The following is a 27,965-nucleotide window of genomic DNA, read 5'->3' as shown; positions in this document are numbered from 1 at the left end:
TAGTTATTTGCTAAACTCATGGTATCCTGTCTTCTATAATCAATCTATCATAAATGTGTATTATTATTACATTCATGGGGAAGTGCAAAACCCACAGGGGTCATACAGTGCCTTAGAGAATAAGAGATAATCAGGTTTAATTCGCAGAAGGAAAGGTCAGGTCCAAATCTTTAGATCAAGAGCCCCCTCACAACCATCAAGGAACCTCTCTTGAGGGGTCATAAATGGTCATAACAGTTTCCAGTGCTGAAGGATAGACACACAGCAAGAAAGAAGGAATAACAAAATACCAGAAGAAGTTATAGAACTTGATTTAAAGGCAGAGAACTTGCAGCCATGTGAGGAGCCCCAACCTGTAGTAAAATAAGTTGCAATGCAGCTACCATCTATTTACAGGTGTCCATCATTTTATGCTGTTGATGCATTCCAGGTAGTGGCAAATAGTGGTTATTGTCACAGTGTGCACTGTGCTACCATGGGGTAGCACAGTGAGGTGTGCATTGCTATCTCAGAACAACTGCCACAATATTTCATAACAGAGGACAGAAAAATTAGTTTCCCATTATGATCCATGATTATATTATTGAGCGAGCTTAATATTTATGACAAATTTACCATCTCTGGTGGGTGTGCGGTGCTCACCTAGCACACCCAGAATATACAACCCTGGTTCCAGGCCCTTGGCACCTGCACTAAGCTCATTTAAGCCATAAACAATTATACACATTAAAAATCTTCAGTGTGCTTTGTGAATCATGCAAACTGCATTTGGTAACTGTAAATCACATATCCAGAATAACCAACAGAAATAACACATCACATAATAGTCAATTTGCATAAAGTAAGAGAACCTGTAGAGCATTAACCCTTAAACTGTCCAAACGTAGATCTATCTTTGTGCGCGTAGCGCTCCAACCTTGATTTTCTCCATAAGAAACAATGTAAAAAAACGTAGATCTACGTTTGGACAGTTTAAGGATTAAACAATAAAACAGGTACAGAGACAATTTGGAAATGAGGCAATACAGGTAAATGAAATCAATGTAAGAAATAGTGGACAAAACTATTAAATTGTGAAATGAGAAACAAGTTAAAGTTACATTATCAGACAATTAGACAATGTTATTTAAAAGGACACAAGTGCAACTAATGCGACATTTTATTGTGGCAACATTTTGCTCTCCAGGAGAGCCATTACAATAACGGCTTCACAAAGCTCCTGGAGATCGAAACATTGCCACAGCAAAATGTCACATTAGTTGCGCTTGTGTCCTTTTACCTAACATATCGTCAGTAATTCTACCAACATTATTAGGTAGCACAGATGGCCATGCTGTTGTTGAGTGACTGACTTGTAACGAAAATTTAGGAGAAGGTGTGGAGTTAAAAGTACGTATTAGTCAGAGAGCTGAAGAGGGGTTGTTGAGGTGGTTTGGTCATTTAGAGAGAATGGATCAAAGTAGAATGACATGGAGAGTGTTTAAATCTGTAGGGGAAGGAAGGAGGGGTAGGGGTCATCCTCGAAAAGGTTGGAAAGAAGGGGTAAGGGAGGTTTTGTGGGCGAGGGGCTTGGACTTCCAGCAGGCGTGCGTGAGCATGGCCAATGGGAGTGAATGGAGACAAATGGTATTTGGGCCCTGACGATCTGTTGGAGTGTGATCAGGGTAATATTTAGTGAAGGGATTCAGGGAAACCGGTTATTTTTATATAGCTGGACTTGAGTCCTGGAAATGGGAAGTACAATGCCTGCACTCTAAAGGAGGGGTTCAGGATATTGGCAGTTTGGAGGGATATGTTATGTATCTTTATACGTACAGTGGACCCTCGACCAACGATGGCATCGTATAACGTTAAATCCGACTAGCAATACATTTTAACGCAAAAATTTTGCCTCGACTAGCGCTAAAAAACTCGACCAACGCAATTCGTTTCGTTCGAGATGCATCCACATGTGGCCTGCGTAGTGTTTACAAGCCAGCCACCGAGGCCACATCCAAACATACAATCGGAACATTTCATATTATCACAGCGTTTTAGTGATTGCACCTGCAAAATAAGTCACCATGGGCCCCAAGAAAGCTTCTTGTGCCATCCCTGTGATAAAAAGGGTGAGAATTAGTATGGAAATTAAGAAAGATTTTGAAGGGTTTGGGGCTAACCCTGAGACGCCTATGCCAGTTGTGGAATCCATTGTGCCTACTTCAAAGATTAAGGAAATGTGTGCAAAGTGGGTTGAACTGCAAACCTTTATGGACGAAAATCACCCTCACACAGCTATTGCAAGCCGTGCTGGTGACTATTACAGTGACAATGTTATGGCCCATTTTAGACAAATCGTAAAGGAACAGGAGGTACAGAGCTCTATGGACAGATATGTTGTGCGACAGAAGTCCAGTGACTTTCAAGCTGGTCCTAGTGGCATTAAAAGAAGGGAAGTAACCCCGAAAAAGGACTTGACACCTCAAGTCCTAATGGAAGGGGATTCCCTTTCTAAACACTAACACCATCCACACACTCCCCTCCTCCCATCCCATCAATCATCACCAGATCTTCAATAAAGGTGTCATGTAATTGTACATGTCTTCTTCAGTTTGTGTGTATTAAAATTAATATTTCATGTGGTAAAAAATTTTTTTTCAATACTTTGGGGTGTCAGGAACGGATCAATTTGATTTCCATTATTTCTTATGGGGAAAATTAACTCGACTAACGATAATTTCGACTCACGATGAGCTCACAGGAACGGATTAATATCGTTGGTCGAGGGTCCACTGTATATGCTTCTAAACTGTTGTGTTCTGAGCACCTGTGCAAAAACAGTGATTATGTGTGAGTGAGATGAAAGTGTTGAATGATGATCAAAATATTTTCTTTTTGGGGATTTTTTCTTTTTGGGTCACCCTGCCTCTGTAGGAGACGGCCGACTTGTTAAAAACTTAATAAGTGTGCAGCAGAAGTCTGTGGGTATAAGAGGATAGATGTGGGCAGAAAGAAGAATGGTTGGTGGAATGATGAGGTAAAAAGGGTAACATATGAGAGTTTTTTACTATGTAAAAATGATGTACAGAAGAGAGTATCCCATATATGCAATGAGAGACTGTGCCATGTGAGGGGGTACTTGACCCACAAACCTAAAAGTGCCCATTTATAGGGTAAACTTAGAATATCGACTGGTAGATTCCAAGTAGGCATGTTTTTATAGGTACTTAGTGCATATTTTGGAAATTCCTCAGATAATGGATACCCTTCACATAATGCAATTGCACCATTATAGGGTATGGAGGAAATGAGAGGTTAAAAGAAAGGTAAGGGAGTGCAAAAGGAGAGCCACTGAGAGAAAAGGGTGTCTTTATCAGTAAATTTTTCTGAGAATAAGAAATAATTTGGCAAGAGATCAATAAATTGATAAAGCCTGGAGAGTAAATGGACTTGGTGGAAGTACTGGAAAGATGCAGAGGATATTTTGACAAATTTTTAAATGTTAATGATGAAAAGGGAGGCACTGATTTCATGCACTGGGCAGAGGGATAACGTTGTACAGGAGTGATGAGAAGCCTCAAGTGGAAGTTGGGCAAGTGCTTGAGGCAGAGGGCAGTATGAAAGAGGTTAAAACAGCTGTGACAGATGGGCTTAAGACAATTATGATCATAGAGTGATACCCCATAAAATAACATCATTAATATAATATGTAGGAAAATGGATGCTTAATTTTCTAACAAATTGGTTATTGATTAGTAGTAAGCAAAGCAAAATCTTGCCTTAGCAAAATAGACAGCTCAGTACCCCAAGGCACAGTCCTGGCACCTTGACTGTTTTACATTCTCATAGCAGACAAACTACTAGCCACAGCTACATAACCTTTGCAGATGATACCAAAATAAGTATGAAAGTCACCTTGCCAAAAGATATGGAAAAATTGCAAGCAGATATCAACAAAGTCTCCCAGCTGGCAACAGAAAATAAAGTGATGATACATTCCATATAAACAGAATGAAGAACTCAAGAGAAACACTAATGCTAAACACAGGAGGATCATTTGCTGGAACAAAAGAAACATGTAAAAGACTTAGGTTATCTGACATTATTATGTCAATCATTTAGAGAACACAATAAAGAAAAATGCCACAAAATACTTGGCATTTATTCTCTGGAACAAAGATCTTCTTTCAACAAAATGGCCATATCCCAGCGAGGCAGGGTGGCCCAAAAAGAAAAACGAAAGTCTCTATTTTTAAATTTAGTAACATACAGGAGGAGTAGTTACAAGCCCCTTGCTCCAGGCATTTTAGTTGCCTCTTACGACACGCATGGCTTACGGAGGAAGAATTCTGTTCCACTTCCCCATGGAGATTAGTGGAAATAAACAAAAACAAGAACTAGTAAGAAAATAGAAGAAAAGTCAGAGGGGGGTGGTATATACATACTAGGGAAGAAATGGATTTGTCAGTTAAAAACAGAGTAGGAGAGTTAGTAGATGGGGAGATGGATGTACATGTATTGGGAAATAAGAAAATTTTTGGATAGATTAAAAGTTAAAAAGCCAGAGAACAAATGGTTTGGAAAAAATAGGAGGGGAAGTTATTAAATGGAGATTTAAAGGGGTAGGGGGAAGAGGGAGGAAAGAGGTTGTTAAATGTTGATGAAGATAGGGTGTGATTTGTTAGGAAAGGAGGAAAAACATTTTGAGGGGAGGAAGACCATTGGAGTGGGGGGGAAGTTCATGGGGCGAGAAAAATAAAAGGGGGAACCCGGGGTTGATGGGATAAAAAAATAGAAATGTTAAGAGGTGGGGATATATTTTTGGGAGGGGTTTAATTTTAATAAATGTGAAGGGGGAATTAGGAACAGAGAGCATGCAGTTTCCTTTGTAAAAAGGGCAAAGGATAAAAAAAATAAAAATTAAGGAAAAGTCTGTTAGGACCGGGAAAGTGATGGTAGAGTTATAATTGAAAGAATTAAGAGTAAGCAGAATAGGATAGCAGATGAACAAGGAGGCAAGGAAAAGGGAGGGGGGTGTGGACCAGGGGTTTCATGAAACATATAAGTGAAAGTAAGATAAGGGAAAGAGGTCTTTGTGGCATTTATGGATTTTGGAAAGGGTATGACAGGGTGGGTAGGGGCAATGTGGGAGTTCAAATGTATGGTGTGGGGGGTTACTGAAAGCAGTGAAGAGTTTTTTTCGAGGGTAGTGAGGCTCAAATTAGAGATAGGAAAAAGGAAATTTTTTTTCCCCCTAAAAGGGGGCCTTAGACAAGGATGTGTGATTTACCTGGGTTTTTTAAAATTTTTTATAGATTTTAAGAAGTAAATCAGGGTCTTGGCAAAAGGTGGGGTTAAAAAATAAAGAATCACACAAAGTGGAGGGCACAGCTGCCTTTTCTGATGACACTTGTTTGGGGGCAAGAAAGCAGAGATTGATAATTTGTAGGGGTTGCAAAGACGAAAAAAAGGTAATCAGGAAAAAGGGGGTTAGAGGAAAAAAAAAGATTAGGTGATGAAAATTAATATCAGATTGGAGGGGGAAGAGGAGGGGGGAATGTTTAGATATTTGGGAGTGGGGGGGTTAAAAGGGGTGGGTCTATGAAAAGGGTAACTAGAATTGATGAGGAAAAAAGGAGGTACTTAGGGTCGTGGGACAAAGAATTTGTCCTGGGGGGGGGAATGTAAGGGGAGATTTTTACCAACGCCCTTTTGGGTGTGGGTGGGTGTGAATTTAGGGAGAGAATGGGGGCAGTGGGGATGTCATGTCTGAGGGCTGTGTGGTGAATATAATGCAAAATTGAGTTTAAGAGGGGGAGGTGGGGGTTACCAAAACTGTTGTCCGGGCTAGGGGGGTTTTGAGGTTCGGGCATGAGAGGAAAGAGGAACAGAAAGACTTAAGGTGTATCAGTCTGTAGTGGGAAGGGGGGTAGGGTTTTAGGAAGGGTTTGGGGGGAAGGGGAAAGGGGTTTTGGGGGGGGTTGACTTCCCGCAGGTGCGGGGGTTTGATAGGGTAATGGAGACAAATGGTTTTTACTTGACGTGGGGGCTGAGGAAAAACCCTTTATAAAGGGGGTTTAGGGAAACCAGGGGGACTGAGTCCTGGGGATGGGTATGCCTGACTCTGAAGGAGGGGGGAATGTTGCAGTTTAAAAACTGTGGAAACACCCCTTTTGGCAAACAGGGGGAGGAATGAGGTGAAAATTTTTTTTTTCACACCCCGCCCTTTGGGGGGAACGCCATTTATAATAAAAAATAAATAAAAAGTTTCCCCCCGTATAAAGGAAAAAAGGGATTAAGGTTTTTATTGGGAAAAATTGATAAGACAGAAAGGGATCGGGTAAAAGTTTTAATAGAGGATGTAGACCAGGATTTACATTGAAGCATAGTAAAGATTTAGAAAATAAAGTTTTTTTGCATTTTTGGATTTAGAGAAGGCATATATAGATGGATAGGGGAAACAATGTGGCAGATGTTGCAATTATATGGAATAGGTGGTGTTACTAAATGCTGTGATTTTATGAGGACAGTGAGGCCAGATTAGGGGGGTGTGAAAAGAGGGGGCTACTTCCCGGGAAAAGAGGTCTTAGACAGGGGGTTTTAATCACCATGGTTTTTAAATATTTATAGATGGGGTTTTAAAGAAGTAAAATGCTAGGGTGTTCGAGGGGGGGGATTAAATTAGGGGGGAATCAAATACAAAGGGAAGGGACACGGTATTTTTGGATGATATTTGGCAGGTGACTAAAGAAAAATTTAAGGTTAGGGACAAATTTTGGGGAGTGTGTAAAGGTAGAAAGTTGAAAGGAAAAAAAAAAGAAAAAGGGATGAGGGATTGTTTTAGAAAAAGAAAATTGGATATCAAATTGGGGAGGAGGAGGAAGAAGTGAATGTTTTCAGATATTTGGGAGTTGACTTATCATGATAAATTTTGGAAGGATGGGGGAACTAGAATTTATGGGGGAAAAAAAAGGGTGAGGGGTGCATTGAGGTATATGGGGAGAAAAAGAACTTATCATGGGCAAAAAAGGAATGTATGAAAGTATAGTGGTCCCAACACTTTTATATGGGTGTAAGGGGTTTAAAATGCTGAGCGGGGAGGATTGGAGGCAGGGGGATGTCCTGTCTAAGGGCAATGTGGGGTAAATATTAGCAGAAAATAGAGGTGGAAATTAGAGAAGGGTTAATAAAAAATTAGTCAGAGGGCTGAAGAGGGGGTTTTTGAGGTGGTTTGGTCTTTAGAGAGAATGGGTCAAAGAGAATGACATGGAGACATATAAAATTTTAGGGGGGAAGGAGGGTAGGGTCCTCGAAAGGGTTTGGGGGGAGGAAGAAAAGGGGGGGGGGAGGGGCTTGACTTCCACAAGGGGATGATTGTTTTAGATAGGGGTGAATGGGGACAATGGATTTGGGACCGACAGCGTTTGGGGAGCAGGGTAGTGAAAGGGGATTAGAGAAATCGGATTTTATAAAGGGGTTTGAGCCGGAAAGGGGAAACAATGCCGACTTTAAAGGAGGGGTTTTTAGATATTGGGTTTGGGGGGATATGTTGATTTTTAAGAATACTTTAAACTGTTGTATTTGAGCACCCCCTGCAAAAAAAGGGTTCTTTGGGGGTGAGGAGTGTTGAAATGATGAAAATATTTTTTTTTGGGGGTTTTCTTTTGGGGCACCCCGCCTGGTGGGAGACGGCATTTTATGGTATATATATATATATATATATATATATATATATATATATATATATATTATATATATATATATATTTTTATATATATATATATATATATATATATATATATATATATAATATATATATATATATATATATAATTATATATATATATATATATATAAAATATATATAATAATTTTTTTTTATTATCACACTCGATTCCAAAAAGGCGGGGGTGCCAAAAAAGAAACTCAAAATTCACTCCATCACTGTCTCAGAAGGGTGTTTACATACATTTTTTAAACTGCAAAATTAACACCCTCCTTCAGAGTGCAGGACTGTATTCCCCTTCCAGGCTCGTCCGACTCGCCCCGAACCCCTTCATAAATGACTTTTTCCACACCCAAAGCACGTATAAAAAAATTGCCCCATTCCTCCTATCAAACACGCCACGACGCCTCTGGAAGTCCGCCCCCACACCAAAAAACCTCCTTTTTTTCCCCCCCCCTCCAACCTTTTCCCCGGCCACCCCCCCTTCCTTCCCACTAAGACTGATACACTTTAAAATTCTGTTTCCTTTTCCTTCTCTACATGTCCAACCACCCAAAAAACCCTTCCTTTTCGCCCTCTGGACAGTTTTGAATTCACCTCCCAACTTCCAAACACAACTCGCATTTATTTACACCCACATCCTCAACAACATCCCCACTGCCTCCAGCCCTCCTCGCTGCAACATTATCACCATGCACACCCAAGGACAAAGTTCTTTTTTCTCCACAGACTCCTAAGTGCACCACTGCCTTTTCCCCATCAATTTTTGATCACCCATCCTTCATAGACCCATCCGCTGACACGCCCACTCCCAAAATCTGAATACATCACCCCTCCATACTTTCCCCCCAATCTGATATCCAACTTTCATCACCAATATTTTTGTTATCCTCATAACCATTTTTTTCCTGATTCACTTTTTAATTTTTTTCTTTACACCCTACCAAATTATCCACCAACCCCCAACCTCTTCAGAATCCCAAGAGACAGTGTTTAGCAAAGAGCAACTGTGACAACTCCCATTTATGTGATTCTTTTCCTTTTAAATCCACGCCTTTTCAAGACCCCCGATTTACCCCTTTCAACCCCATCTTAAAAAAATATTAAAAAACAAGTGACATCAAAATCCTTTTCAAGGCCTACTTTACTGGGAAATAATTTCTTTTTCCCCATGTATTTAATTTCTGGGGCCTACTTTTTCCTCAAAAAACCCCTTTTTTCCCCGTTTTCGAACCTACCCCCTAAAATTTAAAAACCTTGAAAAAATTCCCCCCACATTGCCCTTTTCCCCCCTTTTGTCATCCCGCCTTTAAAACCAAAAAATCCCACAAAGCCCCTTTTTTTAGCCTTATTTAAATACTGCCATTCAAATATTTTAATTGTAAAGATTTGGGCCCACACCCCCCCTTCCTTTTTTTAAAGCCCCTCCTTGTTCATCGGGTTATCCTATTCTCAGTCTTATTTTTTAATTTCTTTCAATAAAAACCCTTCCCTTTTAAATTTTGGCCAGATATTTCAACAGACTTATCCTCTCAAAATTTTTGCACTCTTTTTACCCCCTTTTTGCCTTTAAAGGTTTAAAGGAACTATGCTTTTTTTCTCACAACCCCTTTGGCATTTTCACCCTCTAAAACACATTTAAAAAATTGCCCCAAACCCACCCCAAAACCCACATCCCCCCCCGTTTTAACATTTCTTTCCTTTACCCCATCAACCCGGGCTCCCTTTCCCCCCTTTCTTTTTTATTTACTGCCTCATGAATTTTTACACTCCCAACTGGCTCTTCCTCACCCCCCTACAAGATGTTATTCCTCCCCCCCCAACCCCCAAAATCACAGCCTCATCTTCATCAAAAAACAACCCCTCAAAATATTCCCCCCAAATTTTCCCAAAACCCCAACTCCATTTAATAACCCCCTCCCCCTTTTTTTAACTGAAAAACCAGTTCTTTTAGGTTTCCTTTAATTTTGTTAATTCACCCAAAATTTTTTCCTTTTCAAAAAAATTTGTTAACATCCCCCCAAATTCTCTCATTTGCCTCTTTTACCCCTGCTTCACCACTCCTTTAAACCCTCTCTCTTTTCTCCAAAAATTTTTCCCCCTCCTTGCATCATTTTCTACTTTGAAAAAACCTCTTTTTGGTAACTTTTTTTTCTCCTTTTCTTTTACATCATCATTCCCCCAATGGGCCCCCCTTCCTCCCGCACCCACTCTTCCTGAAAACCAAAAAACCTCCCGAACACTCTAACACTATTTTTTAAACCTACCCCTTTCCCTTTTTCCCAACCCCTTTTTTTTCCCTATCCCTCATTAGCCCATCTACCCCCTCCAATAGCTGTTTATATTTTTCCCCCAACTGCCCCCTTTTAGTTTATAAACCTTCACCCTCTCTTTTCCCCTGATGCTTCTTTTTCCTCCTTGCACCCCTTCCCCTTTTTCCCTCAGGGGAACAACTAAAGGGATTTTGAAAAATTTTGGGCCCCCCCATAAACATGCCATCCGGGGAACCCCCACCCCCAAAGTTTTTTTTTTTACCAATACATAATCCAAAAAAAAACTCCCGTCATTTCCCCCCCACATCATATCTTGTATACTTTTTTTTACCCCTTTTGGGTAAACCTAAAACCCCAAACCCCTTTTTCTATATAAAGTTCAACAAACTAATTATCATTTACACCTGGAAACCCTGAAATTTTCCCCCCACACCCTCTTTTAAAAATTTTCCCTCCTACTTTACTTTCGGCCCCCTAACACAATTACTTCCCACTTTTCAAAAGGGCCCCTTACATTCACTTAACATTCCCAAAATTCCTCTTTTTGCATTCTCTTTTCCCGGGCATCCGCTATTATGACCCATTTTAAAGCACCCAACCCTTTTTAACCCAAAGAATTCTTGCATTTAAAAATTTCATTTTTCTTTTTTTCCTTCCATAAGGGGGATCATTCAACATTACGCAATTCCCCCCCTTTTGTTTTGAACCCCGGGGATACTCCAGATTTAATCCCATTTATTTCCCCCCAAAAAACTCCCCTTTTCTTAGCTTTGTTTCGCTTTGGGGCCAACCCAATTTCCATTCAAACCATCAGAAACCATCTGTTTTTTGTACTGCACAAACATCCACGAAATTTAAGCACCCCAGTTTTATGTTTTTTTCTTTCTTTTTAGGAAATGCCAGGAAAAGGGGGTTTAAATAGCCCATTGCTCCGGCATTTTAGTTCCCTTTAAATTTAAACACATGGTTTTATTGGGGGAAAAAAGATTTTTTTCCATTTCCCTCATGGACAATAGAAGAAGAAGAAAGAGGATCAAGAGAAAAGGAAAAAGGAAAAAAACCTTAGATGTATGAAATATATATTTTGCATGTGCAGTTTGGAAGGTGCCCAAAGTGTAAGTTGGAGAAAGAACCCCTGTTATCTAGGGGCTTATAAAGAAAAGACCCCACAATCCTACCATCATGCAAAAATATATAATATATATATATATATAATATATATATATAAATATATTTATATTTTAATATAAAATATACATACATATTTTAAATATATATATATTTTTAGTTAATAATAATGCAAAAAGATCAAAAGAAAAGTTTTCAAAATATAAAAAAATCACTCTAAAAAGAATAAATTTTTAAGCCTTTTAATAAATGAAAAAAAAGGAAAGATTCGGAAGTTATAAAATTTTGGGTTTTTTTGTTTTAAAATTTTTTTAAAAATTTTGAAAAAAAAACGGGTTTTCTGTTTTTATTTTTTAAAATTTTATTAACCCCCCCAAAATTTTTTAATTATAAAACCTTTTTTATATAAATTAGATCCATTTAAAATTTAAATTAAATTGGGGTAGAATTTAAAAAATACACTGGACAAAAAATAGTTTGGGGGGGTGAGTTTTGGGCAAAGGGACCTGTTCGTTAATTGCCCCCTTGGGTTTAACCGGGATCGGGAAGTGAGGTGCGGGGGCCAATTTTATATAGTTTCCCTTTGGAGTCATTTTATACCCTTTAAAAGTGGGGGGTCAAAAAAAGGGGGTTTTTATTCTTCCAGAGGGTTGTTTTGTATATATATATATATATATATATATATATATATATAAAAAAAAATATATATATAAAAATATAAAAATACAGTGGACCCCTGCATAACAAATCCCCTCCGAATGCACCCAAATTTTTTAAGTGTTTTTATGTAAGTGCGTTTTACGGTATTTTTGGGGGGGTCTGAAAGGGACCAATCTACTTCACAATATTCCTTAGGGGAAAAAAATTCGCCTTTTTGGGGGCACCTGAAAATACTTTTTGGGGAAAAATTTTAATGGGCCCACCGTATATATATTGGGTGGACCCCCTGAAAACCAACTTTCCCTCCAATGCTACCAATTTTTAAGTGTATTTTTTAAGTGCGCTTGAAATTTTATTTTTGGGGGGTCTGAAAGGAACTAATCTACTTCAAAAATTTTTTTATGGGGAAAAATTTTTAATACTGGCCCCCGAACATATTTTGAGTAAAAAATACCCAAACCCGGGGTCCACTTGTTTAAATGAAAACGGGTCAAGGGAAAGACCCATTTAAAATTAGGTCCTTTAAAATTTTATCTTATGGGTTTTAAAAAGATATATTTTTTCATTAATGTAATGAAAAAATTTTAAAATTTTTTTTTCCAAAAGAATTTTTTAAAAAACTTCCCCAACCTTATTATAAAAAAGAAAAATTTTTTTTTTAGCCTAACCCAACCAGATATATTTTAGATTTGTTTACAATAATTTAAAAATAAACAAACACAGGAAAATTTTTTTTTCAAGTGGGGTTCAAAAATGTTTTTTGGTTAAAATTATTGATACAAAAAATTACTTGCCCCATATGGTAAGATGAGCGTTGCTATTTGGCCAAGATCGAAAATTTCCCCGCCTTTTTGGGCAAACTTTTAAATAAAAGGGGACCCCTAAGATCACCCCCAATCCCACCAATTAAAAGTGTATTTATGCGGCGTTTGGGAAAGCGGGTTTGGGGTCTAAATGGACTAACCCTTTATCTCTATTCCTTAGGGGAAAACAAAATTCGGCCATATACCTGAACATACTTCGGGAATGTAAAATATCGTTAATGGGTTAAATTGTATATAAATAAATATATATATTTTATATATATATATATATATATATATATATATATATATATGTATATAAAATTATATTTTGGGGGTAAAAGAAAGGAAAGAGGTGGGGGTGAAAAAAGGAGAGCAGATGATAGAGGGGGGAGAGGAAATTGTAAAAAATTTTTAATGAAAATAAAAAAAAATTTTTGGGAGTGAGTTAAAAAAGGGTTAAGAAAGTTTAGGGAAAAAGGGATTTGTCATTTAAACCCCTTTCAGGCCCAAAGGGCCCCAAAACCGCATTTCCCCAGTTTTCCAAAAATTTTTTCAAAAAAAAAAAAATTTTTTTTTTCTTTGAAATGGTAGAAATTTTTTGTGAAGGTAATAAAACAAAAGTAAAAAAATTTTGAGGGAAAAATTGATGAAATTATGCTTCGCAATTTTGATGTGTAAAAGGTATTTAAAAATTTTAAATTTTGGGTTTTTTTTTTGATTTCCCTTTTACCCAAAAATTTAAATTTTTCCCGGGTCAACCAAAATTTTAGTTTTTTTATTAGTTTTATTTTTATTCTTTTCATTGAGCAAAGAAATTGTTCAATTGTTTCAAACCAACAAATTAGGGGAAATTTTTAAATTTTAAAATTAAACAAAAATTTAAAAAAAATTTTCCCAATTTCCCAAAATAGGTCCAGAATAAAAAATTTAAATTTTTCCCGGGAAACCCAAACCAACTTTTCCCTTGTTCAGGGGGGGTTAAAGTTTTGTTTTTTTTAAAAAAAATTTTATTTTTTTTTTTTATTCACAAATAAATTTTTTATTCACACCAAAAAAAAGAAGTTTTTAATGTTATGAATATTGTAATAATTGTGTAAAATCACCCACCATTTGTGAAGATATTAGTCCCCCACCCTGTGATTTGAATTAGGGGGAGGTCGTTTTGTTTACTTGAATATGGGGAAAAAATTTAAAACATTTTTTTTTTTTTTTTTGAGAGTTTTTGCCATTTAGTGCAAAACCCAAAAAAATTATTCTATTTTTAATATTTTTCCCTTTTCCCCTTTTAAATGAGAACGGGGAAATGCAAATAGAACTAAAAAAACATAAATCACTGAAAAGTCGCTTGTTTTAATCAAAATAATGATTTCAGTTTTTTCCTTTTATCCAGCGTGCTGCAGGATCTGTTTTGGGGGGGGACATAACCACATAGATGATTTTTCTCCATCTAGGCCCAAATGTACCCCCTACAGTTTTTTCAGAGTGGGGCGGGTTTTTGACGAGATCAAAGGGTTTGGGCCCCTGAACGAAAAGCCGTAGATCAGGGGGACAGCCCCCAAAGGGGTTAAAAAACAGAGTGGGGGAGTGTGGATGGGGAGATGGAGGTATTGGGTAGATGGAAAGAATTTTTTTGAGGAATTTTTTTAAATGTTAAGGAAGAAAAGAGGCAGTAATTTCGGGCACTGGTCAGGAGGATACCATCTTTAGAAGTGAAGAAGAGGGGAAGGGGGGGAGGTACGGGGGGCATTATGAAAATGAAATGGTGTAAAGCAGCTGGAACTGAGGGGATCATGACAGAAATGTTAAAAGCGGGGGGGATATAGTGTTGGAGTGGTTGGTATTTTTGTTTAATAAATGTATGAGGGGGGAAGGTACCTGGGGTTTGGGGAAAGATGTATATCCCTTTATAAAAAGGGGAAAGGGGGGACAAAAGACTGAAAAAATTATAGAGGAAAAATTTTAAGGGAGATACCAGGAAAAGTGTACGGTGGGGGTTATAACAAAAAGAATTAATAAGACAGAATGTAGGATTGCAGATGAGCAAGATTTCAGAGTGGGTAGGGGGGTGTGTAGATCAATGTTTCATTGGGGGCAAAAGTGAAAAAAGTATTTAGATAAAGGTAGGGGAGTTTTTATTGCATTTATGGATTTAGAAAAGGATAATAGGGGTGGAAGGGGGAGCAATGTGGCAGATGTTGGCTATATGGAAAAAGGGGGTTATTAAATGCTTAAAAAAGTTTTTTTGAGGATAGGGGGCCCGGGTTTTGGGGGTAGAAGAGAGGGAGACCACTTCCGGAAAAGTAGGTCTTAGACAGGGGGTGTGTGGGTGTCACCATGGTTGTTTTAAAATATTTATAGATGGGTTTTTAAAAGAAAGTTTGGTGTTTTGAGAGGGGGGGGGATTAAATTTTGGGGAAACAAATTCAAAATGTGAATTGAAAAACATTTTTTTTTTTTTAAAGATACTGTGCTTATGGGGGATTCAAAAGAAAATTACAAAGGTTAGTGGGATGAGTTTGAGAATTTTATAAAGGTAGAAAGTTGAAAAAATGGAAAATAGAAAAGAGAAAAGGGGTGAGGGTGTCCAATGATTTAGATAAAGGAAAAAATTGGGTATCAAAAATTTGGGGGGGAGAAAATGGAAGAAAAAGGGAAAGTTTTCAGATACTTGAGAGTTGACGGTCGGCAGATGGATTTATGAAGGATGAGGTTAATCATAGAATTGATGAGGGGAAAAATGAGTGGTGCGGGGGGTAAATGGAGTCAAAACGATTATGGGGGGCAAAAAAGGGGAAATTTTGAAAGATAGGAGTACCCCAAAACACTTATATGGGGGGAAAAAAAGGGAAAAGCAGGGAGCGAGAGACAGGGGAGGCAGGGAGATGTCCTGTCCAAGGGCAATTTTGGGGAAAAATTTGCAGAAAATTCGGGGGGGAAATTAGGGGAAAAAGGGGTGGGGGTTAATAAAATATTAGTCAGAGGTTGGGAAAAGGGGGGGTTGGGGGTGGTTTTGGGCATTTAGGAGAATGGATCAAAGTAGAATGGCCGGGAAAATTTTTATAACCCATAGGGAAAAAGGGAAAGGGGGGTAGGGGGCGTCCCCAAAAGGGGTTGGGAGAGGGGTAAAGGGGGGTTTTTTGGGGAAGGGGGTTGGACTTTCCAAACGCAGGGGAGCGTGTTAGGGTAGGGGGAATGGAGACGAGGTATTGGGGCCTGGGCGAACTGTTTGGGGGTGAGAGGGTAATATTTCGTGAAGGGGTTCAGGGAAAAAGGTTTATTTTTATATAGTCGGGTTTTAGTCCTGAAATGGGACAAAAAGCCTGCACTTTAAAGGAGGGGGTTTTTGGGAAACAGTTTGGGGGGGATGTTGTGTATTCATATCCGTATGCCTTTTAAAGGGTTGATTTTGAGCACCTTTTGCAAAAAAGTGGGGAAAATGGAGGTGGGAAAAAGGGTTTAAAAAGATGATGAAAGTATTTTCTTTTTGGGGGGGTTTTTTTTTTTTTAAAACCCGCCGGGGGGAGACGTCCAAATTTTTTGAAAAAAAAATATATATAATATATATACACAAAAAGTGGGGAAGATGACAAATAAAATTTTGGAAAATAAGAAAAAAATTTTGGGGGGGAGATTAACAAGAAAAAAGCCTTAGAGAACAAATGGGTTTTTTAAAAATAGGAGAGGAGAGTTAAAATGGAGAGTTAGGGGGTATTTTAAAATTTTAAAATTTTGAAGGTTAAAGTTTGGAAATTGGAAGGTGACTGGATAAAGGGGAAGGGGGAAAAAAACATCTTTTGGGGTAAAACCAAAAATAATAAACTGATCAAGGGAAAATGGGGGTAAGGGGAAAAGGGCTGATTTGGGGTAAAAAATTAAAAAAATGTTAGCAGGGGGGATATAGTTTGGGGTTTGGCCCTATTTTAATTTTTTGTATTAAATTTAAACCAGGATTTGGGAATATTGGTTTTTTTCCTTTGTTTTAAAAGGGAAGGTTAAAAGGGTGGGTTAAAAGGGAAAAAAGCCCGAGAACTCCCTAAAAGGAAAAGAAAGATTTTTGGAATTTAAAAGTAAAAACGGGGAATAGGGTAGAGATGAACAAGGCTTTAGGGAAAAGGGGGGGTGGAATTTTTAAAAAGGGAAAAATATAAGGAACAGCATTTAGATAACAAAGAGGTAGCTTTTTATGGATTTGGAAAAATGAGACAGGGGGATAGGGGGGGAAAAGTAAAATGTTGCAGGTGTTTTGGAGGGGGTAGGTTATTTAAAAACAGTGAAGAGTTTTATTTTGGAATGAGGCTCAAGTTAGAGGTATTTTGGGGAAAAAGGGAAAATTTTTTCCCAGTAAAAGTAGGCCTTTGGGCAAATGATTTTGATGTCACCGGGGGTTGTTTAAATACAGATGGGGTTTAAAGGGGAAGAAAACCAATTTTTGGGAAGAGGCTGGAGTTAAAAGAAAAGAATCCCCATAAAGTGGGGGTTGTTCCCGTTGGGTTTTTCTGATGACACGGGGCTCTTGGGGGATTCTGAAGAGAAGGGAGATTGGGGATGAATTTGGTAGGGGGTGCAAAAGAAGAAAAAATTTAAAATGAATACAGGGAAAAAGTAAGGTTATGAGGATAAAAAAAGATTAGGGATGAAAGATTGGGTATCAGGGATTGGAGGGAGAGGGGAGGAGGGGGAATGATTTAGATATTTGGGAGGACGGTCAGCTTATGGGGCCCCTGGGAAAAATGAGGTGGGAAACATAGAATTGATGAGGGGGGGGAAAGGGGAGGGAATTTTGGGGTCTGTGGGGGACAAAGAACTTTTCCTTGGAGGCAAGAGGGGGAAAGTATGGGGTATAGTTTTACCAACGCTCTTATATGGGTGGAAGATGGGGGATAAAAGTTTTGAGGAGAAGGCTGGGGGGGAGATGTCGCAAGAGCAATTTTGGGGGGAATATAATGCAGAGAATTTAGTTTAAAATTAAAGGGGGTAGGGTTACCAAAAAATGTTTTTTCCAGAGGGTTTTTTGGGGGTTGAGGGGTTCACATTTAGAGAATGGAGCCAAAAGAAAACCCCAAGAGGTATCAGTCTCAGGGAAGGAAGGCGGGGAGGGGGTGGGGCCCCCGGGAAAAGGTTTGGGGGGGAGGGGAAAAGGGGGTTTTTTTAAGGGTTTGGGGCTCCCAAGGGGAGGTTGGGGCGTGTTTAAGGGGGAATGGAGACAAATGGTTTTTTAAACTTGACGGTTGTTTGGGGAGCAAAAAAACATTTATGAAGGGGTTAGGAAATGGGAAGGGGGCTTGAGTCCGGAGATGGGAAGTACAGTGCCTGCACTCTGAAGGAGGGTGTTAATGTTTCAGCTTAAAAAATGTAGTAAAGCACCCCCAAAAAAATGATGGAGGAATGAAGGGGAAAACTTTTTTACCCCGTTTTGGGGAAATCAAGCCCGGTAAAAATTTAAAAACATAAATATATATATATATATATATATATATATATATATATATTATATATAAATAAAAATTAAATATATATATATTTATGATATAAAATTTTCTTGCACATGCCCTGTGGGGTTATTAATGTAAGTAGGCAGAAAAAACATATCTGAAACCCCCTATATTGGGATAGATAATACATAATATTTATTTAATTTTGCCCGAGGGCCCGGGGAAAAAATCTGCATATAAATTAAACAATGGGTATAGGAGGAAGTGTGAAATAAAACCAGCGTAAAGTAGGGACTCCATGGGTACAATAAGAGAGGTGTCAACACCCATGGTCTAAGTCTGTTCAGCCTGCTAACAGCAGATATCAGAAATATTGACAGAGCAAGTGTATTAATCTTCAAGAGGAAACTGAATCACTGCCCAATGCTGGGAAAAAAAAGGGGGTCATGAAAATGCTTTCCCAGCAACACCCTTGGGGTTTAAAAGTTTTCAGCAAAAAACCTTAAATTATGTACAGAATAGTGGTTATTTTACTCATGGGGAAGCACTAAATCAGTAGGGGTCATACAACACCTGGAGACTAGGAGGTAAACAGATTTGATCCAAGTAAGTTAAGAGTAGCTTCAATTATTTGTATTAAGTCCCTCAACAGTATTTGTTTCACCAAGAACTTTATAAAAAAAAAAAAACTGAATGTATCAGATGAATGATCAAAGTACAGTATATTACACACGAATACATATGCAGAGGTGCAGCCAGACGATAGGGGGCTAATGCCTCCCCTACATGAAAATACTTTTTTTTAATTAATGGCTAATTTTTACTGGATTATATTGACCAGTGACCACGAAAGCACTATAAGAAATTTCATACATATACTGAAAATGATACAGTGGTCCCTCGTTTTTCGTAATTAATCCGTTCCTGGAGCCGTTACTATAAACGAAATTTACGATTTGCGAATCAATTTTCCCCATAAGAAATAATGTAAATACAATTAATCCGTTCCTGACACCCAGAAGTATTAAAACAAAAAAAAATTTACATGAAATATACATATAGTACATAAACAATACAATGGGAAATGATGAATGAAACATTAACAGCATAACACTTACCTTTATTGGAGATTCTTCTTAGTGTATGGGAGACAGGAGGAGGAGAGAGATTGGATTGTTTACAGTTTGGAAGGGGAATCCCCTTCCAGCAACACCTCAGGTACCAATTGCTTCTCTGGGGTTGCTTCTCTTCTCTGTTTCTTAATGCCACAAGGACCACCTTGAGAGTCACTCTAATCCTGTCTCGCAAAGTAACTGTGGAGAGAGCTCTGTTTCTGGCGTCTCTTTAACACTTCCCGAAAATGGCCCAAGACTTTGTCACTGTGCATATTTCTCACCTTCTTTACCACAGGCTTGGCACTAGGAGCTTTCTTTGGAGCCATGGTAGCTTATTTAGTAATTGCAAGCACTAAAATGAGTGGAATATTATGAAATATTTCGTAGGAGCACTTGAGGGGACCTTCACTCACTGGTAAACAATGCCAGACTGGCTGGGTAGGGACGCCGCCCCGGCTCACACCGTGCGTACGCGTCCCAGACGAACTACTATTCGCGAGTCAACCTATGAAAAGCGAGTCCATGTTTATACGAAAATACCCATGATTGGCGAAATTTACGATTGCCGAGAACTACGAAAAGCGAGGGACCACTGTACTTTTAAAAATGGTTTTCTTTTTTTTTTTTTTTCAGTTCTGATCTCCCCATATTTCAATCCTGGCTGTGCCACTGTGTATGCCCCCATTCACAGTTTTATGTATCCCCTACTTTTACTTTCATATACTGTATATTTGCTGAATAAAGAATAAAAACATGTGCATGTTCAAGCAAAACCAAATTGCATACTGTATTTAATGTATATTGCCAATTCACAGCTTTCTGAGTAATTATCTGCCTTGCTCATTACTCAACTATAGTTCTAATACACAGCTGTACATACAAACTTTGTATGAGATATTTATAACTTGCAGGAAGGTAAAGAGAAAGCAATATGCAAATGTATTTCATGGAGTACTAACCCAAAGTGGATCATGCAGAATAAGGACTAGTGGAAACCTGATTCTCCTACCACCAACTGCACATAGGTTAATGGGGTTTCAAGCCTATCAACTACATGAGGGTCATTAAGGCTGTGTCACCTGATTGCTACCAATAAAGAATACCTTAATCCCTAAAACAGGGATTAAAGTAAACTCTTAACATACAAACACTGAGAGACATACACCTCTCACTGCATGCATAAGTCAGGTTATTGGTAATCTATAGAAATCAAGAAGACTATCCTGTTTATAAACCATGGAGAGTTAGTAACCCTGGATAACTCAAGAAAGCCAAGTAGTGTGGCTTATTTCCACTGAGGTCCTAGGGTCTTCTTCACTAGAATGCAACCAACAAAGACAGATCTAATACCTAGGTACTTATGAACACAGGCAACAAGTTTAAAGAAGCACGTGCAATGGCTTCATCTGACTCAGGGTTGAACCTAGATTTGATAAACTCTAATGATAAAAATAATAATATGTTAATAAAGTAACACTTTTACTCAGAAAATGCATAAAAGTGATACAATTTTTGCAAAAAGCCCATAGTATGCACAGTATTTTGGGCAGACACAGACTAGGACTAAAATTACTTAATATTGTACTAACACATACATTGGGTGTGGAGCTCTCTTAGCTTATGAATTCAGCACAAAGTACTGACAGGTAATATAAAAATATATATATACATATATATATATACAGTATGTACAAGTTAAAATTAATGTTTGGATGGGTGGGATTAAAATTACGATGCAGTGGAAAGATAACCATTCAAAAAATTCCAATTTAAAGGCAGGAATGAAGAATGAGACATGGTGTATCAGTCTGTTAATTAGGATGACTCATATTGGATTTAAAAATCCATGCTAATTTTAATAGCTAAGGTATATAAGAGTTGTCTATGGCACTTTTAACCTGTTAAAAACTTCAACTAACATGAATAAAAGGCTTGTACCTACTAAAAAAAATTTGCTGAGTTTTATTCCAACAAATTTCAATAAAAAATTATGGCATGTGTATATCTATCTGTACATACTGCAAAGATAATTTAAACACCTGCTAGAGAAGTAGTAAGATTTTCACAATAATCACTTTATTATTGCATTTATGGAGACCCTCTTAACATGCTAGGTTATACAGTGCCTGGTATTTAGGTTTGACTTGAGGAAGGAAAAGGTAGCTCCAAGTCCTTGGATCAGTCGAGTTTTGATCAGCAGATTCCTACACGTCAAACCAATTATTGTAAGCTACTGTGTCAGTTACAGAAATTATCCAAGCAAGACAAAGAATGGGAAGATTGCACTTTAGATAATGAGAATGCTAAAACCAGGAAGCGTATCACAGTGGATGAAATATGGTATTTGTAGGGTGCCACAAGGCTTTGTATTTGTCTAGGTGTTTCTTATTTAAATCAATGACTCGGAGGATTTCCTTGTGTAATTATTATTATATTAAAGGAGAAGAGCTACACTTGCAGGGGTCATACAGAGCCTGTGGAATGGGAGGCAATCAGATTTGCTCCAAGGGAAGGACACATCCAACTCTTTGGATCAAGAGCCCCTAGCCTTATATTGGAATGGAGAAAAGTGATTTCAGTTGGAGTGTAAGCAAGGTACAAAACCATTTATGAAAGGATTCAAGGAAACTGGTTAGCTGGGCTTCATTCTTGAAGGTGGGAAGTACAGTGCCTTCACTCTGAAGGACGGTAGGGATGGTGCAGTCTGGAAGGTCATGTGACTTGTGATGATTGCATACTTCTGGCAAGATAACTGTTGAATAAATGACTGTGAATGAGTTTCTCCAGAAAAGGTAAGAAAAATTACTATACTGTACTGTTCTTTTAACTTTTTGTTTTCAAGTACTATAATTTATAGTACTGTACTGTATTGGTTTATTCTTAGTGTGTCCGGTAGTACCATCAATACAGCTGACTAAGTCTGCTGCATTGGTTATTTGTCCGTGTTGGGTAGTCCATTACTTCATCCCCTCAAAGGAAGTTCTTTGATGCTTGTGAGGGCACTGTATGGCCATTGTACCAGTCACTTTAATGCAACAGATTTTTGTTACAGCATACATGGCCTCTCCCTATTGGTCATTACACCAAGGTTTCACTGTACCTGGAAGTATTCACGCATTAAGAAAGCTAATTGCACAAGGGTCAGACAGTGCCTGGGGAATGGAAAGCAATCAGTTTCAATCCAAGGAGGCTGAAGAAAAGTCCAATTTCTTGGATCAAAAGCCATTCACCAGCATCAAGAAACCTCCCTCGAGAAAATAAGACTTCTCTATATGTCATGAAGGAATGGAAGATTACACATTAAACATAAATGCCAATATAGCTGTTTAAATCCATTAACAGTAAATCATCCATGATAATTACATCATATTAAAACAGAATCCCCAAAATGGTTGTCTGTCCTTATTATAATCATCTACAAATTTAGATTCAACAAACACGTCAGGAAACACTAAATCAATCTTAGTTAAAATATATGCAGCGATGATCAAGCTGAAGCACTATTCAATGCCACCAAAATACAGTATAGCAAAATTGTCGAGGTTAAAATCTAAATCACCATTCATAATACAAACCCACCCACTGGAATGATATTTTCACTCATATTCACACACACACACACACACACACTCTTGTACAATTATATACTACAATTAAAAAGCCAATGTATGGAAACTCAAAACAAACTTGCATAAAATATTTTAGTTTATACATATAAATATGATTTAGTACATACACATACAGTACATATAAAACTCACACTAAACACACACACAACCATGGTTTAACTTACAGTTTAAATTTTACATGGCATTTGAACATAAATTTTTAAATTTCTAATATTATCATTAATTTGAATTGAAATCTTTTGATTTAACTCTGGTTTCTGTCACTACTACATTACATTCTACCCTCTTATGTCATTATTATTATTCTTCACGTGGTTGCTTCAGAGGTTGTTATTGCTACTGGAGGTCTGCTGGCTCCTTTATGAATAAGAAATTCAAGATGGGCTAAAACCCTAAACATTTCTTGAGCACCTTCCTGGTATTGAATATGTTGTCGCAGAGTGCCCAGACTAGCATCAACCTCTGCCATAGCTGGCCCATCATCAACTTCTTCACCAGTTTCGGTATCACCGCTCTCTGCCAATTCTCCCTTTTCCTTGCCTTCGGTTTTAACTTTATCTACTTCAACATCCTCGTCTTCACTGTCTGAAGACTCTAAATCAGCACCAGTCACGGTAGCAATGATGTCATCATCATCCATTAAGTGACAAATTTGTACATCATCATCAAACATAACATATTCATCAAATGTAATCCCATCTGGAATTTTGAAGCCTTTGGATTTTAGTTTATGAATAAGCTCTAAATTCTCAGTTCCTAAATTTGTTTCTGGCATGAGATTCATTCCCCACAATGCATATTTTCCAATTCCTGACCTTTGAAAACTATTATTTATTGTTACATCTGTAACAGCATGCCATGCTGCAGCAAGTAAGTGAAGACATGCCAACAAATTTAAATGCATTTGTGACTGCTTGGACTTTTTCTTTTTCTTTGCACTTTCTTCTTCCATAAAATTGAGCAGCGTCTCTAATACTGCTCTTCGATAGTTTCTCTTTAATGAATGAGAGATACCAAGTTTACATGGGCCAATGAAAGTTTGTGGACTACTAAGTACTCTAACTGCATTTAGCTTAGGTGCCTTGGGATGAATGGGACGATTTGGTAATATAAGCAAAACTTTTCTATTTTGCTGTACAAACCATGAATCTAAGTCATGAAGCCATGCAGTAAAACTCTCAGTAGTCATCCACGATTTAGAGTTCGCCAAGTATTGTACAGGGAGACTTTTGACATTCTTAAAACATTTTGGTTTTGGATGCTTTCCAATTACTAATAATGGAAACTTTTCTGTTCCCGTCATATTTGTGCACATAAGAACTGTTACTCTGTGTTTGCTCTTACTCCCACCAGCACATCTATCGCCTTTGTAAGTGGAAGTTTTATTAGGAAAGATACGGTAAAGAAGTCCTATTTCATCTGCATGAAAAACATCATTAGCTTCAAACTCCATCAAAGCACTGGGCAAAACTTGACCAGTGAAGTCCCCTTTCAAATCATCCGAATCATCTTGATTGTCTTTATCTTTGTTCGGTTTTCCTCGACCAAGGACAATGTTCTTTCTGTGTTTGAATCTATCAAGCCACCCATGTGTGGCTTTAAATTCTTTATAGCCCAACTTGACAGCAAAATCCTTGGCTTTCTGACAGAGTATAGGACCAGTAATTGTTATGTGCATTTGCAATGCTTGTTTGTACCATTCATATAAAGCCTCTTCCACATCTTCCCTTTGTGCTCCTCTCAATCTCTTACTATCTGGATGAAACTTTCCATTTTTCCATACGCCAAGAAATTTTTCAGCATGTTTCATAATAAAACTAAGAGTAGACCTCCCAACATTATACTCCATAGCTAAATCAACCTGTTTTTCTCCTGACTGTATTCGACGTATAATCTCCACTTTCGTCTCTAAAGACAGTGCACCACGTTTCTCACCTGTATGTGCAATCAGATGTCTTCTAAATTGATACTTTCGAAGAAATCTTATATCACACAGATTACATACGTAATATTTTCTTCCTTCTATAAGAACAGGTTCTGGAACTTCAATATTTACTTTTCCTACTGCCTCTCTACTTGTACCTTCACCTAGTGTATCACCATCTGTGGTAGTTTTTTCTTTTTTGTCTTTAGATTCTGCCTCAGATTTTCTCTCTTTCTTTTTCTTCTTCTCTTGAGGTTGGGCAGGTATATTTCCTGAAGAATCTAATGCCAAACCATCTTGAACAAAATGCATTACAGCTTGGGTGACAGCTTGAGTAACTAGGCTGTTAGATCCTGTTGATGGGTTTAGAGATGGCTGTGTAAGTGGGATTCCACTGTTATTAGCATTAACAGCTTTGGTGTCAGTATATTGAATGCCTGCTGGAACAGCAGAACTATTACTCGATGCAGCAACAGTCCCATACTGTTGTGATCTATTGGTGACGTGAGGAAAGTTAGAGCGGTCTACAGCATACTGTGAATTCCTTGAAACTGTGTGAGCAGGAGATATAATGTGCTGATGCTGTGTTGTTGCTGTAGGGTGAGGAGGCCGAGACTGATCATATACAGTTCTGGGCTGATACTCGCTCAGCCTTGCTACTGCATATTGTGCTCGTGAGAGGTCGTAAGGATCTGGGTACTGTGGCACTATTGTAGGAGCCAAGGTGCTTGGTGGCACAGCACTTGGCAAATGATGAGCAGGCACTGGAAGAGAGTCCGAGGAGTACCCCATTGTAGCTGCAGCTGCTGCCAGCCTTTCTAAGTCAGCACAAGCTGCTGTTGTTAAACGCTGCATATCATCCATGATGAAGCACACTCACTATCTGTAAAGAAATTACAGTTTTGTAATAACAGTAGGCCTTTTAACTTTCAATGCTTATACAGTATGTGAAATATAGATCATCTGAAGATCCACTTTCCCAGTATGTGAACTGTAATTATGCAAATTCTTAAGAGGTTATGCAAATTACTTTATACTAAGTAAATCTTAAAGTTAGGTTAGGGTCTTGGTTAGTTTTCATGGCAAATAAACACTGGTATATTAAAAATTTGCAAAGCTATATTTCATTGTTTTCCATGGAGGGAAGGGGTGGGGGGTTAATCTTCAGGTGACCCCCCCAAAAATTTTTGTCCTATATTACCATACAAAGTTTAAAAGAAAATAACAACAAATTATTCATACTAATGACACTCAGTATAATACTATATTACTAATTAACGCGCATAACTATTTTACACTACAAAGTTTCTCGTGTGATAACTAAAATACCTAATTATGAAATATGCTGTAAAAGGCTGTCAACAAGGAACAAAGTCAGAAGGGTTAAATAAACAAAATTCTAAAGTTGAATGTTTCTTTATTAAATTCAGTACAATGGCTGGATACAGCAGCAGCGCTGTTGATTGAAGATTAAGTATTCATCGTCATTAGCGCTTATGTCCGCTTCATACTGGAAAGAGAAAGATGACATGAGAAGAAATATGAATATACGGCAGTATAACTGACACCAAAACAATTTCAACTCAGAATGGCTAACATATGCATCTTGATTCTTACTAACAGTACATGTACAATTAGCAGTCTTAATTTTTGAAAGTCGAAGATTGCCACAGAAAAGGCTACAAAATTGTACCTGTGCCATTCTTCTCATACAGTGCTCAAGATGCCCATGTGCATGATCCGAGTTAAAAAAAATCCATGATTTCTGCAATACTGCCGCAAGCCTTCCAATTATTTATTATAGACCCAACGGACTTTGTTCCAAGTGATTACCCTAGTAGTATTCTTTTCACTAACCTGGTGCTCACATGGTTACTGCTAGTTGTCCTCCGCCTAAAATAAAAAAAAGTACAGAACTTTAATTAAATATAGCCACAAATTTTCTAAATTACTCAAGAATTACTTCATTAACATTTGACAATTACGGTACCATATTTTGCTATATTTTGACATCACTCATCAGAAAGTAAACACTTATACCAAACAACAAATCGTGAGTTACTTACCATTTAACTTTTTTTTCCATTGAGGTGTAAACTGCAGTATTTGACTGTCTTGGATGGGGCTCTTCACGTCTTGTACCAAGTGTTCAAAGATCTTCGTAATTACAGCAATGTACTGTATCTGAGCCTGTGATTGGTATACATTGTATGCTAAAAAATGTATAAAGTCAGGGGGTGGCACCAGAATTCCTGTACTGGGGGCTTAGGGGTGGCTATCTGGTTGGGAGGGGGGCTAGAAGACTTGTTGAGAAGCAGTGTTTTTATTATTACTCTCTTATTTGGGGGGCTGAGGGAATATTGGGGGGATTAAAGCCCCCCAAACCCCTCCTTGCTGCTGCCCCTGCATGAAGTACTCACTGCAAATTAAACAATCTGTACTTAAAACTTGTTAACCTAACACTATAAATGGAAAAGTGTTCTTATAAGACCAAATGAGCTGGTAGTTAGGTAACTAAATAGAATTTGATGTCCATGTTAGCACAACCATCCTCCAAAGTTTTTCTTTAATTACATTTTACCCTTGCAATTTTTATTTTTCCCCATTCTTTGACTGCTATATTTTCCTGTAATTCTTTAAACAATTAAACTTGATAAAAGCCATATAGCATGTACTAATAGGATATTCAATTCTCTTGTATTCATTTTGTGGAAAATATTGTGCATTTTCCAAAATTATAGTGCATATGAAATACATTGTTGTTGGTTAAAATTAATTTGGGAATTAAAAAGGGAACCAGCAAACTAGGAGTGTCGGGCAAGAAAGGGACACCATATTGGAATTGGAGAAACAAGATGACACTGAAAATTGAGGGAATTCTTCAGACATTTTTTTTTTTTTTTTTTTTTCAAAGAACTGGATGTATCCCACTGAGGTAGGGTGAATATCAAAATGGTATACAGTACCAACAGGTTTCGTAAGTAAGACACACAGGCAACAGTTAGGCAACTTTAATTCAGATTAAAGTTGCCTAACTGTTGCCTATGCGTCGTACTTACCGAGGCAGGGTGACTATCTTATCTAGTTTTAATGAGTTACTATGTATTAGGATTAGTTTGCCCGAAATGCCTTGGCATGATAGTGGCTATCTTTGTACTTAGCAAATCAAAATTGTAATTACACATTGTAACCTTTACAAAGAAATAAACTTTATTATTATAATTAAAAAAAAAAAAAAAAAAAGTTTTTTTTCTTTTTGAATTTAGTAATTTAGACAGGAGAAGAGGTTACTA

At 37.8% G+C, this 27,965-nt stretch overlaps 1 protein-coding gene across 4 annotated transcripts in view; it reads right to left on the bottom strand.

Moving 5' to 3' along the window:
• LOC128704259 (tigger transposable element-derived protein 4) overlaps nt 1-27,965 on the bottom strand; it is a 54,364-nt gene that overhangs the window by 10,749 nt on the left and 15,650 nt on the right. For 2 of the 4 annotated variants that reach the window (XM_053799332.2, XM_053799334.2), the window contains exons 2-4: nt 26,739-26,862; nt 26,530-26,565; nt 19,697-25,555 (exon numbers count right to left, since the gene is read on the bottom strand). The exons of 1 other annotated variant lie outside the window; for it this stretch is intronic. In XM_053799332.2, the coding sequence (XP_053655307.1) occupies nt 23,056-25,536 (2,481 nt within the window). In that variant the 5' untranslated portion in view covers nt 25,537-25,555; nt 26,530-26,565; nt 26,739-26,862 and the 3' untranslated portion in view covers nt 19,697-23,055. Of the gene's footprint in view, nt 1-19,696; nt 25,556-26,529; nt 26,566-26,738; nt 26,863-27,965 lie in introns of those variants that run through there. One more of the 4 variants, XM_053799333.2, reaches the window with a different exon arrangement.

The sequence above is a fragment of the Cherax quadricarinatus genome, chromosome 84 (genome assembly GCF_038502225.1).
Source record: "Cherax quadricarinatus isolate ZL_2023a chromosome 84, ASM3850222v1, whole genome shotgun sequence".
Classification (NCBI taxonomy): domain Eukaryota; kingdom Metazoa; phylum Arthropoda; class Malacostraca; order Decapoda; family Parastacidae; genus Cherax; species Cherax quadricarinatus.
Note: the sequence above shows the minus strand (reverse complement) of the source record. Positions and strands in the feature narration are given on the sequence as shown.